General features: G+C 52.0%; 1 protein-coding gene across 1 annotated transcript in view; it reads right to left on the reverse strand.

Moving 5' to 3' along the window:
- RSPH14 (radial spoke head 14 homolog) overlaps window positions 1–11994 on the reverse strand; it is a 104599-nt gene extending 92605 nt beyond the window's left edge. Inside the window, exons 1-4 of the mRNA XM_075568447.1 lie at window positions 11836–11994; window positions 6487–6740; window positions 4601–4703; window positions 3736–3854 (exon numbers count right to left, since the gene is read on the reverse strand). Of these exons, the coding sequence (XP_075424562.1) occupies window positions 3736–3854; window positions 4601–4703; window positions 6487–6685 (421 nt within the window). The 5' untranslated portion in view covers window positions 6686–6740; window positions 11836–11994. The remainder of the gene's footprint in view (window positions 1–3735; window positions 3855–4600; window positions 4704–6486; window positions 6741–11835) is intronic.
- Between the last annotated feature and the right edge of the window lie 858 nt (window positions 11995–12852).

Genomic DNA, 12852 nt, shown 5'->3' on the forward strand with positions numbered 1-12852 from the left:
CATTGTCCCATCTATTAATACTAAAGTGTTTAAGTGACAGCCAAGAAATCTTTCACCCCCAGAAACGCAGCAGAACGGCCGCGGACTCACGCCCCGCGGACTCACGCCCCCCGCGGACTCACGCCCCGCGGACTCACGCCCCCCGCGGACTCACGCCCCCCGCGGACTCACGCCCCGCACTCCCACCCCATGGGACCCTGTGGAAGGTTTATTTTTTCTGCCATGTCCTGCGATTTTTTTTTTGATTTTTTTTTTCCGGGGAACAAAATGAAAAGAAACCCAGGACGTTTTTAGGACGTTTTAAAGAAGTGTTCAAGTATTCTGGTTTGTAAAAAAAAAAACAAAACAAACAAAAAAAAAAAAACACTGGAAAATATGACACTAGCTATTTATTTTGCAAAAAAACAAGAGACTTTCCGCGTCTTAGAATTGACACTGAGAAACAGAGACATTGTGACTGCCAATAAACATTGTGATGAGGCCTGTCTGTCACCTCATGTATTCCTTGTAACTGGAGCAGCATGACGATAAGGAGTCCGGTCCGGCAGTGCCGCAATGTGAACAAGAACCTCACTCTTTGCTTTTTAAGTTGGCGAACGTTCATTTTCAGGGGAATGGGCCCTGGCAGCAGAGGTCAGACACAACCTTTAGGGCGGGGGTCTCAAACTCAGTCCTCAAGGGCCACCAACAGGCCAGCTTTTATGGATATCCCTGCTTCAGCACAGGTGGCTCAATCAGCTGAGCCACTGATTGAGCCTGCTGTGCTGAAGCAGGGATAGCCATAAAACCTGGCCCTGTTGGTGGCCATTGAGGACTGAGTTTGAGACCCCTGCTTTAGGTCTTTAATGCGAATACCAAAAGGGAGCCAGCGACCTATGTTTTGTATTCTTTTCTGGAAACAAACCCGCTAGTTCTGGAAGTCTGTGTGAAGTCTGTGTTAATAAGTTGAGGCAGTGTAAAGCACATCCACTTGGTATGTAAATCCTACCCCTTCCAGCTTCATGTGTAACCCCAGCCACGCAGTGCCCTCCCAAAAACACAATACCCCCCATCCCCCTTCACAAATAAGTGTATTACTCCTCTGCCAAGGGCTTAATTCCTCAGTGCCAGGGGCCCTGCATTGTGTCACAGTGACAGGTCTACCCACCATGCCCTGCACCACACTGTGTCATAGTGACAGGCCTGTACCCACCATGCCCTGCAGCACACTGTGTCACAGTGGCAGGCCTGTACCCACCATGCCCTGCAGCACACTGTGTCATAGTGACAGGCCTGTACCCACCATGCCCTGCAGCACACTGTATCACAGTGACAGGCCTGTACCCACCATGCCCTGCAGCACATTGTGTCACAGTGACAGGCCTGTACCCACCATGCCCTGCAGCACACTGTGTCACAGTGACAGGCCTGTACCCACCATGCCCTGCAGCACACTGTGTCACAGTGACAGGCCTGTACCCACCATGCCCTGCAGCACACTGTGTCATAGTGACAGGCCTGTACCCACCATGCCCTGCAGCACACTGTGTCACAGGCCTGTACCCACCATGCCCAGCAGCACACTGTGTCACAGTGACAGGCCTGTACCCACCATGCCCTGCAGCACACTGTGTCAGTGACAGGCCTGTACCCACCATGCCCTGCAGCACACTGTCACAGTGACAGGCCTGTACCCACCATGCCCTGCAGCACACTGTGTGACAGGCCTGTACCCACCATGCCCTGCAGCACACTGTCACAGTGACAGGTCTGTACCCACCATGCCCTGCAGCACACTGTGTGACAGGCCTGTACCCACCATGCCCTGCAGCACACTGTCACAGTGACAGGCCTGTACCCACCATGCCCTGCAGCACACTGTGTCACAGTGACAGGCCTGTACCCACCATGCCCTGCAGCACACTGTGTCACAGGCCTGTACCCACCATGCCCTGCAGCACACTGTCACAGTGACAGGCCTGTACCCAACATGCCCTGCAGCACACTGTGTCACAGTGGCAGGCCTGTACCCACCATGCCCTGCAGCACACTGTCACAGTGACAGGCCTGTACCCACCATGCCCTGCAGCACACTGTGTCACAGTGACAGGCCTGTACCCACCATGCCCTGCAGCACACTGTGTGACAGGCCTGTACCCACCATGCCCTGCAGCCCACTGTGTCACAGTGACAGTCCTGTACCCACCATGCCCTGCAGCACACTGTCACAGTGACAGGCCTGTACCCACCATGCCCTGCAGCACACTGTGTCACAGTGACAGGCCTGTACCCACCATGCCCTGCAGCACACTGTGTCACAGTGACAGGCCTGTACCCACCATGCCCTGCAGCACACTGTCACAGTGACAGGCCTGTACCCACCATGCCCTGCAGCACACTGTCACAGTGACAGGCCTGTACCCACCATGCCCTGCAGCACACTGTGTCACAGTGACAGGCCTGTACCCACCATGCTCTGCAGCACACTGTGTCACAGTGACAGGCCTGTACCCACCATGCCCTGCAGGCTGATGACACTACAAACAACTTCAGAACGAAACTCTACTGGTGAAAGGGAAATAAAAGATTCTGAATGGTTGGAACTCTGTGTTTTTATTGACCTCTCCTTCTCTAAGAGGGCGAAGGAGGACAGTCCAAGTCTGTTGCTGATCTGACTCCAGGGTTCCGCCCCGGGCAGGAGAGGAGCTATTTCCGAGCAGTAATATTGGAGTGCAGAGCAGTTATCGTGGGTGTGAGGCCTTGCTCCAGCCCTGTGGTATCTAACCTCAGCCAATCTCAGGACCACTCGTGCGGTTATCAAACATCCCCAACATGCTTTGAGGTTTATGTAACAGGCTAAGTACATTATGCCCTGCAGTGTGTCACTAATTCACTCTGCCCGAATCGAACGGCGTAAGTGAATGTAGTGTGTTGCTCTTGTGAGATCCGACAAATGCTTGAACAGAGACAATGCACGCGTAAGAATATGTTTTGTACGCTTTCTAAGCGCACAAACTGCCGCCAACCCTGGCACTCTTCCCGGGGTCCCTTTGTCACCCATGTCACGGAGAAACAGATGGAATATTATTACTAATAAATCATAAGCCACAGAATGGCCCGAGTCTCCATAGATCCAGCATCACAGGCAGACAGATGTTAGGCCAAGCACTCCACCTAGTGGTGAAATTCAGGCACTGCCCCCCTCGCTTCCCCCAACGGTATCACTGCACTGTGCAAACAGGAGAGTCTTCATTAAGAGAGTTTTCGGGAAGAGAGAACAGAGACTGATTGAGAGGAGAGTCCGATTATGCCCCCGCGGCAGCATTTTGAATAGATTGCAGGGTAGGAAGCTGGGAAGGTTGCCGTAGTCCAGGTGGGAGAGAACAGGGGCAGGCATTAACATTTTAATAGAAGGGAAACAGTATTGAAAAATAAATAAATAGGTCGGGATCGTGAATTGGGCAGTGGATACAGGGGGCAGCCTCCCAAGGTAGGAGGTGTACTGACAATGGGGAAAGATATAGAAGAAGTGATGTGAGCTTTATAAGGGTTATACACTCCATATTAACCCTTTCTCTGCAATGTCTTGCTGGCCCCTTTGGCAACACAAGGGTTAACCCAACAGACAAGCAATGTCCAGCGCTAGTCACACTGTCCCAATGATAATCATTATTATTTTGTATATTAACAGCAATGCGTGTAGCGAGTAACAAAATGAAGAGGTTCACTCAGGCTGTGAGCCCCGGGCTCTCCTACCTCTCGGCAGCTCAGACAGCATGGCAAACGTCCGGTGCGTGTTCCTGCGACAGATATCCGCAGGGTCATCCAGGAGCCGGGACAGGGGGGTGACCACTTCACTTCTCAGGATGCCTTCCCTAAGATCAGAGGGAGCAAGAGTCGTCTTAACTCCTGCCTGCGAGACCACCGCAAACAGCGCGCCACTTTTATTGGGTCCTGAAACCCAGCTCCAGGCGCTAACATGCTTGTGATGGGGCGTGACGCGCGCCGGGGCACTGCTACACGTCTTCATGGAGGTGCATTCCCTTCATTCACACCCCAGGCAGCGGGGGAGCCCCGGGATCCACCTGGATTAGAGCAGGGGGGAAGGGGGGCCAATTCCAGTCCTGAAGGTCCACCAACAGGTCAGGTTTCCAGGATATCCCTGCTTCAGCACAGGTGGCTCAATCAGTGGCTCAGTTGAAGCGCCAGCTTCAGCACAGGTGGCTCAATCAAGACTGTGCCACCTGTGCTGAAGCAGGGATATCCTGAGAACCTGACCTGTCGGTGGCCCTTGAGGACTGGAGTTGGCCCGCCCCTGTATTAGAGGCACAAGACGTTTTGGAAATAAATGCGGGCCCCTTTTATTCTGAAGGACACTGGTAAGTCTGGGCTTTGAGTGCCGACGGATCAGTAAACGCTGTAATCATGTCATGTGTCAGTAAGCAAACGTGCTGCACCTTTACAGGAAGGGCTGGCTGAGTGGGATCCCGAAAAGGGCATTGCTATAACTCTTCCTTTTTAGGAACCCCTTTACTGTCAGAGGGACCTGCGATGCACGGTGTTGCAGGCCGATGCAGCAGTAATGGGGTCCCCCCTCCTCGCTGTCCCAGCTCACGCTCACCTTCCAACGCTGTGAGTCGCCATGATGCAAAACACCTCGGTTGTTTTTTGCCGGACGGCGCTGTCTTCATCGTACAGCAAGTGTTTCAGGCTCTCCAGAAAACCTGTGCGTGATAGAGGTGCGGTGAGTTCTCCGGTGTGCGTTCTCCGAGGCACTGCAGGGGAGTGTGACCTCGTGAAGGACAGGAAGGGGGTGTCTATTGGAAGGTGACAGCTGCAATTCTGTTATAATGGCCAAACAGAGGGAATCATTTAAATTCACTGGGCAGCTTTAGTGATAAGCGGCTAAAGCTGGTAATACAAATAGCAAAGAAGTAATAAGTGCATTAACACAGCGGGAATATCGGAAGCAGAATTTAGGAGGGGAGGGGGAGTATTTAGGCACAAGGAGCATAAGACCAAGGACAGGAAATAAAGTAATAAAACCATATTTAGGCCATGCAGGTAATACTCCAACTTCTCTCACTGCATGTAATTAACCCAGAGGCTCCAGCAACGTGCTGTATATATTGCAAAGTGATGCACGGCTGGTCTCTCTGGCAATGAATGGGTTAATAGCTGGCCGTAAGACCATGTGACCAACACAAGGACCAAAAGATTTGGGGTATCTAGAGAGAGACTTTGATAAAAGAAGACAAAGTGCAGTGTGATTCCCCGGCTGTTACAGGCGGGCTGAACAATCCCAGCAGTGTGTGTCTTCAGCCTGGAGCCAGGGGTTATGTGCATCACAATTCTTCTTAATATAGCCAGAGATCTGTCATTAATCCCAAACTTTCCTAACTCGCCATGGAGATGCAGACTGCATTTGTTGTAATTATGGGTGAGAAATACTCAAATTCTCTCAAAACGTAAGATAAATGTCACCCAACAAAAACAGAAGACACATACACAGACACACACTTCATACATCAACCTTGGCCCCCCTGCAGACGCACTTCCCAGAACACCTTCCTACTGTCTCTGTACGTTCCTCCTACTTATCAATTAGATTGTAAGCTCTTCGGGGCAGGGAATCCTTTTCATAAATGGCACTTTTATGTCTGAAGCGCTTATTCCCATGATCTGTTATTTGTATCACTTGTTATTTATATGATTGTCACGTGTATTACTAATGTGAAGCGCTATGTACATTAATGGCGCTATATAAATAAAGATATACATACATACATACATACATCTTATTATCTCCACCGTTAGCATATAGCCAATAAAGAATATCACTTGTGAGCACATTCACATGTCTTAGACAGGTCTGCAACCCTGCCTTTCACCATTATCACCTAGCATACATTGCTCCCACTGCAGCAAGGGATTCTGGGAAATGACATGCAAATGAGCACACAATGTGTCACCTATTTTCTGGAATATCCATTCACATGGAGCCCATTTAAGCTGATGCATCGCCGTTCACACAGCTTTTAAGCACAGCATGGGACTAGCAAAGCAAGTACAAACCACTCACGGCTTTATTTTTGTTAAATAAATCATGACACGGTGTAATATGTCCTGTGTTGTTGTTCATCTGAGGTTGTATTTACCTAATTTTAAGACCTGCTAAGGAACAGAGGATTGTTATCATGTCCTGATATGTAAAACCATGGAATTCAAAGAGGGTGTACTTTCTTTTTCACATGACTGTATATATGTTTTCTGCATCAAACTTCATCCGATAACATGTTGCATTGAATGTGTCACAGGCGGAGACCGCGTCTGTATATGGATCGGGTATATTTGAGCTATGCTGATGATGCCTATTTGAAATGGATGTACTTTACTGTACCTCTGAATAAGAATATACTTTGTACTGAACGAACTGACACAATGCCTAGTTGAATGAAATCTTTTAGCTATCACTCCATGACCATTCAGCCCAGCACATGGACTTACCCAAGCTCACGGCCTGGTAGATATTCTCAGGGTCATGTACGAGGTCACAGAGCGCCATCAGAGCTCTCTGGCGGGTCAACAGCTCGGGGTCCTGCAGCTCTTCATTGAGTTTTGGCAAAGCCCTCTCTCCAAAGGCAATGGAGGCTTTTGTGGGGTCGATGTTAGGTGGTAAGTAACTGGATATCCTGGCTTGAGCCATTTCTGTGCCACAGGTCAGAGATGAGCAGGAGCGGGTACAAACTTCTCTTCTTTATCTGTGCGATAAATATTCATCTTATTTTAACTTGGACCTATCCTGCATTCCCCACACAGGGACTAGTTCTAACACTCCGGGGGGCATGACATTTGGGGGGTGAGTTTATAGGGTTGTAGTACCAGTAGCCAGTGTGTGGTAGTGTTGGTTGTAGGCTGTTATAATGGTTAATGGACCAAAAAGAGTTCTTCATAGGGGAATAATGAAGTTTAAAATAGCTTTCTGAGGACTGGAAAGGAAGAAATTGGAGCGGACTGTGGGAGTGCTACTGGGAGGTGGGAAGGGGCACTACACTACACTGCTCCCATCCCCCTCATCCCATCACTCACCTACACTGCTCCCATCCCCATAACATCCCCCTCATCCCATCACTCACCTACACTGCTCCCATCATTCACCTACGCTGCTCTCATCACTCACCTACACTGCTCTCATCACTCACCTACACTGCTCTCATCACTCACCTACACTGCTCTCATCACTCACCTATACTGCTCCCATCACTCACCTACACTGCTCCCATCTCCCTAACATCCCCCTCAGCCCATCACTCACCTACACTGCTCCCATCCCCATAACATCCCCCTCATCCCATCACTCACCTACACTGCTCCCATCACTCACCTACGCTGCTCTCATCACTCACCTACACTGCTCCCATCACTCACCTACACTGCTCCCATCTCCCTAACATCCCCCTCAGCCCATCACTCACCTACACTGCTCCCATCCCCCTCAACCCATCACTCTCACCCTCAGATATTCCCTCCATTTAAAAACACATTTCATTTATAAAATGAAAAAATATATTAAACAGAATGTTCGACAAGTAAGAATTGTTGAAAATCTGTTTTAATAATTTTTAACATTGTCATAAAGGATGGTGATGGGGATGTTAGGGTGATGGGGGTGTTAGGGTGATGGGGGTGTTAGGGTGATGGGGATGTTAGGGTGATGGGGATGTTAGGGTGATGGGGATGTTAGGGTGATGGGGATGTTAGGGTGATGGGGATGTTAGGGTGATGGGGATGTTAGGGTGATGGGGATGTTAGGGTGATGGGGATGTTAGGGTGATGGGGATGTTAGGGTGATGGGGGTGTTAGGGTGATGGGGGTGTTAGGGTGATGGGGGTGTTAGGGTGATGGGGGTGTTAGGGTGATGGGGGTGTTAGGGTGATGGGGGTGTTAGGGTGATGGGGGTGTTAGGGTGATGGGGATGTTAGGGTGATGGGGATGTTAGGGTGATGGGGATGTTAGGGTGATTTGGGTGTTAGGGTGATGGGGGTGTTAGGGTGATGGGGGTGTTAGGGTGATGGGGGTGTTAGGGTGATGGGGGTGTTAGGGTGATGGGGGTGTTAGGGTGATGGGGATGTTAGGGTGATGGGATGTTAGGGTGATGGGGATGTTAGGGTGATGGGGATGTTAGGGTGATGGGGATGTTAGGGTGATGGGGATGTTAGGGTGATGGGGATGTTAGGGTGATGGGGGTGTTAGGGTGATGGGGGTGTTAGGGTGATGGGGATGTTAGGGTGATGGGGATGTTAGGGTGATGGGGATGTTAGGGTGATGGGGATGTTAGGGTGATGGGGATGTTAGGGTGATGGGGATGTTAGGGTGATGGGGATGTTAGGGTGATGGGGGTGTTAGGGTGATGGGGGTGTTAGGGTGATGGGGGTGTTAGGGTGATGGGGGTGTTAGGGTGATGGGGGTGTTAGGGTGATGGGGGTGTTAGGGTGATGGGGGTGTTAGGGTGATGGGGATGTTAGGGTGATGGGGATGTTAGGGTGATGGGGATGTTAGGGTGATGGGGATGTTAGGGTGATGGGGGTGTTAGGGTGATGGGGGTGTTAGGGTGATGGGGGTGTTAGGGTGATGGGGGTGTTAGGGTGATGGGGGTGTTAGGGTGATGGGAGTAGTGTAGGTGAGAAAGGGTGAAATGCAGGCATGGCAGGGGGAGTTAAGGGTCGCAGGGGGTAAAGGAACAGGTTATGTGCCCCAAGGGGGGAGAGAGGAAAGGGTTAAGGGCCCAAGGGGTAAAAGAGGAAGGAGTTAAGGGTCCCAGGGGGAGGGTGGGGAAGGGGTTATGTGCCCCAGAGGTGGGTTGGGAGGGGTTGATATGGGGGTGACAGGGTTGGGTGTGGTTGATGTGGGGTGACAGGGTTGGGTGGGGTTGATGTGGGGGTGATATGGTTGGGTGGGGTTGATATGAGGGTGACAGGGTTGTGTGGGGTTAATATGGGGGTGACAGAGTTGGATGGGGTTGATATGGGGGTGATAGGGTTGGGTGGGGTTAATATGGGGGTGACAGGGTTGGGTGGGGTTAATATGGGGGTGACAGAGTTGGATGGGGTTGATATGGGGGTGACAGGGTTGGGTGCGGTTGATATGGGGGTGACAGGGTTGTGTGGGGTTGATGTGAGGGTGACAGGGTTGTGTGGGGTTAATATGGGGGTGACAGAGTTGGATGGGGTTGATATGGGGGTGACAGGGTTGGGTGGGGTTAATATGGGGGTGACAGGGTTGGGTGGGGTTGATGTGGGGGTGACAGGGTTAGGTGGGGTGACAGGGTTGATGTGGGGTAATAGGTTTGGGTGAGGTGGGGTGATAGGGTTGGGTGGGGTTGATAGGGTTGATGTGGTGGTGATGGGGTTGGGTGTGGTTGATGTAGGGGTGACAGGGTTGGGTGTGGTTGATGTGGGGGTGATAGGGTTGGGTGTGGTTGATGTAGGGGTGACAGGGTTGGGTGTGGTTGATGTGGGGGTGACAGGGTTGGGTGGGGTTGATGTGGGTGTGATAGGATTGGGTGGGGTTGATGTGGGATGACAGGGTTGTGTGGGGTTGATGTGAGGGTGACAGGGCTGTGTGGGGTTAATATGGGGGTGACAGAGTTGGATGTGGTTGATATGGGGGTGACAGGGTCCAGTGGGGTTGATATGGGGGTGATAGGGTTGGGTGGGGTTGATGTGGGGGTGACAGGGTTGGGTGGGGTTGATATGAGGTGACAGGGTTGGGCGGGGTTGATGTGGGGGTGATAAGGTTGGGTGGGGTTGATGTGGGGGTGACAGGGTTAGGTGGGGTTGATGTGTGGGTGACATGGTTGGGTGAGGTTGATGTGGGGGTGACAGGGTTGGGTGGGGTTGATGTGGGGGTGACAGGGTTGGGTGGGGTTGATGTGGGGGTGACAGGGTTGGGTTGATATGGGGGTGACAGGGTTGGTGGGGTTGATATGGGGGTGAGAGAGTTGGATGGGGGTGACAGGGTTGGGTGGGGTTGATGTGGGGTAATAGGTTTGGGTGAGGTGGGGGTGACAGGGTTGATGTTGGGTGGGGTTGATGTAGGGGTGACAGGGTTGGATGTGGTTGATGTGGGGGTGACAGGATTGGATGGGGGTGATGTAGGGTTGATGTGGGGTGACACGGTTGGGTGGGGTAATTGGTTTGGGTGAGGTGCGGGTGACAGGCTTGGGTGGGGTTGATGTAGGGGTGACAGGGTCCAGTGGTGTTGATGTGGGGGTGACAGGGTCCAGTGGGGTTGATATGGGGGTAATAGGGTTGGGTGGGGTTGATGTGGGGGTGACAGGGTTGGGTGGGGTTGATATGGGGTGACAGGGTTGGGTGGGGTTGATGTGGGGGTGACATAGTTGGGTGAGGTTGATGTGGGGGTGACAGGGTTGGGTGGGGTTGATGTGGGGGTGACAGGGTTAGGTGGGTTTGATGTGGGGGTGACATAGTTGGGTGAGGTTGATGTGGGGGTGACAGGGTTGGGTGGGGTTGATGTGGTGGTGACAGGGTTGGGTGGGGTTGATGTGGGGGTGACAGGGTTAGGTGGGTTTGATGTGGGGGTGACATAGTTGGGTGAGGTTGATGTGGGGGTGACAGGGTTGGGTGGGGTTGATGTGGTGGTGACAGGGTTGGGTGGGGTTGATGTGGGGGTGACAGGGTTGGGTGGGGTTGATATGGGGGTGACAGGGTTGGGTGGGGTTGATATGGGGGTGACAGGATTGGGTGGGGTTGATATGGGGGTGACAGGATTGGGTGGGGTTGATATGGGGGTGACAGGGTTCGGTGGGGTTGATATGGGGGTGACAGGGTTGGGTGGGGTTGATATGGGGTGACAGGGTTGGTTGGGTTGATATGGGGGTGACAGGATTGGGTGGGGTTGATATGGGGGTGACAGGGTTCGGTGGGGTTGATATGGGGGTGACAGGGTTGGGTGGGGTTGATGTGGGGGTGACAGGGTTGGGTGGGGTTGATGTGGGGGTGACAGGGTTGGGTGGGGTTGATATGGGGTGACAGGGTTGGGTGGGGTTGATATGGGGGTGACAGGGTTGGGTGGGGTTGATGTGGGGGTGACAGGGTTGGGTGGGGTTGATATGGGGTGACAGGGTTGGTTGGGTTGATATGGGGGTGACAGGATTGGGTGGGGTTGATATGGGGGTGACAGGGTTCGGTTGGGTTGATATGGGGGTGACAGGGTTCGGTGGGGTTGATATGGGGGTGACAGGGTTGGTTGGGTTGATATGGGGGTGACAGGATTGGGTGGGGTTGATATGGGGGTGACAGGGTTCGGTGGGGTTGATATGGGGGTGACAGGGTTGGGTGGGGTTGATGTGGGGGTGACAGGGTTGGTTGGGTTGATATGGGGGTGACAGGATTGGGTAGGGTTGATATGGGGGTGACAGGGTTCGGTGGGGTTGATATGGGGGTGACAGGGTTGGGTGGGGTTGATGTGGGGGTGACAGGGTTGGGTGGGGTTGATATGGGGTGACAGGGTTGGGTGGGGTTGATATGGGGGTGACAGGGTTGGGTGGGGTTGACGTAGGGGTGACAGGGTTGGGTGACAGGGTTGGGTGGGGGTGACAGGGTTGGGTGGGGTTGATATGGGGGTGACAGGGTTGAGTGGGGTTGATATGGAGTGGTTGGGTGGGGTTGATGTGAGGGTGACAGGGTTGGGTGGGGTTGATATGGGGGTGACAGGGCTGATATGGGGTGGTTGGGTGGGGTTGATGTGGGGGTGACAGGGTTGGGTGGGGTTGATATGGGGGTGATAGGGTTGATGTGGGGGTGATAGGGTTGGGTGGGTCAGGCCTGGTGATACCTGTCCGGTCGGAAGTCGCACGGCGGGCCCTCAGTTCCTGATGTTTCCTCCTCGGTCCGGTCCTCGTACACAGCGTGCAGCGGTTACCAGGCAACAAGGCGCTCTGCGTATTGAGCGTGTCTGAGAATCCCGAGCTACGCAATGCGGGCGCGCGCAGGCGCTGCTAGGTACGTAATTACCGTAAGTGCCGCGCAGCTGGGAGGGGGTTTACTGGCACAGCAGTGTGTGTGTGTGTGTGTGTGTGTGTGTGTGTGTGTGTGTGTGTGTGTGTGTGTGTGTGTGTGTATCTATGTGGTATATGTGTGTATGTGCTGTGTGTGTGTGTATGTGCTGTGTGTGTATATATGTCCTGTATGTGTATCTATGTCCTATATGTGTTTATTGTGCTGTGTGTATCTTTGTCCTATATGTGTGAATGTACTGTGTGTATCTATGTCCTATATGTGTGTACGTGCTGTGTGTGCATGTGTATCTATGTCCTATATTTGTTTGTGCTGTGTGTATATTTATGTCGTGTGTGTGTGTGTGTGTGTGTGTGTGTGTCAAACTATGTGGAATTGCACTGTCAAAACCTGTGTGAACAGACACTCACTCTTATACAGAATGCATATATTTTTATACGGCGCCCTGAAAGACATATCGGAGTTGAACATGGAATAAAACTCCTGGAGCCTGGATGCACACTACCCTTACTATTACACGCTATATAGCTTGATTGCCAGAATAAGGAACAGTTATTTCCTTATTCAGGCAATCACGCTATATACCTTGTAATAATAAGGGTTGCAGGTTGGGATATTGTATATTACGTTTTTACATGTAAATGCTTACACAATTAGCACACACGTGTTATATGTTATGTTCACGGGCTATATGTAAATCAGGTTTATTGTAACAACTTCAGCTTATTTTACAGCTGCAGCATCCAGCGTTACCATGGCAACCAGACCCCTACATCCTCTCTGGCAAAGTATGGAGATGCAGAAGTGTGGCTTGAGAATGGGGGTGGGGGGAGAG

Source organism: Ascaphus truei, chromosome 13 (genome assembly GCF_040206685.1).
Source record: "Ascaphus truei isolate aAscTru1 chromosome 13, aAscTru1.hap1, whole genome shotgun sequence".
NCBI lineage: Eukaryota > Metazoa > Chordata > Amphibia > Anura > Ascaphidae > Ascaphus > Ascaphus truei.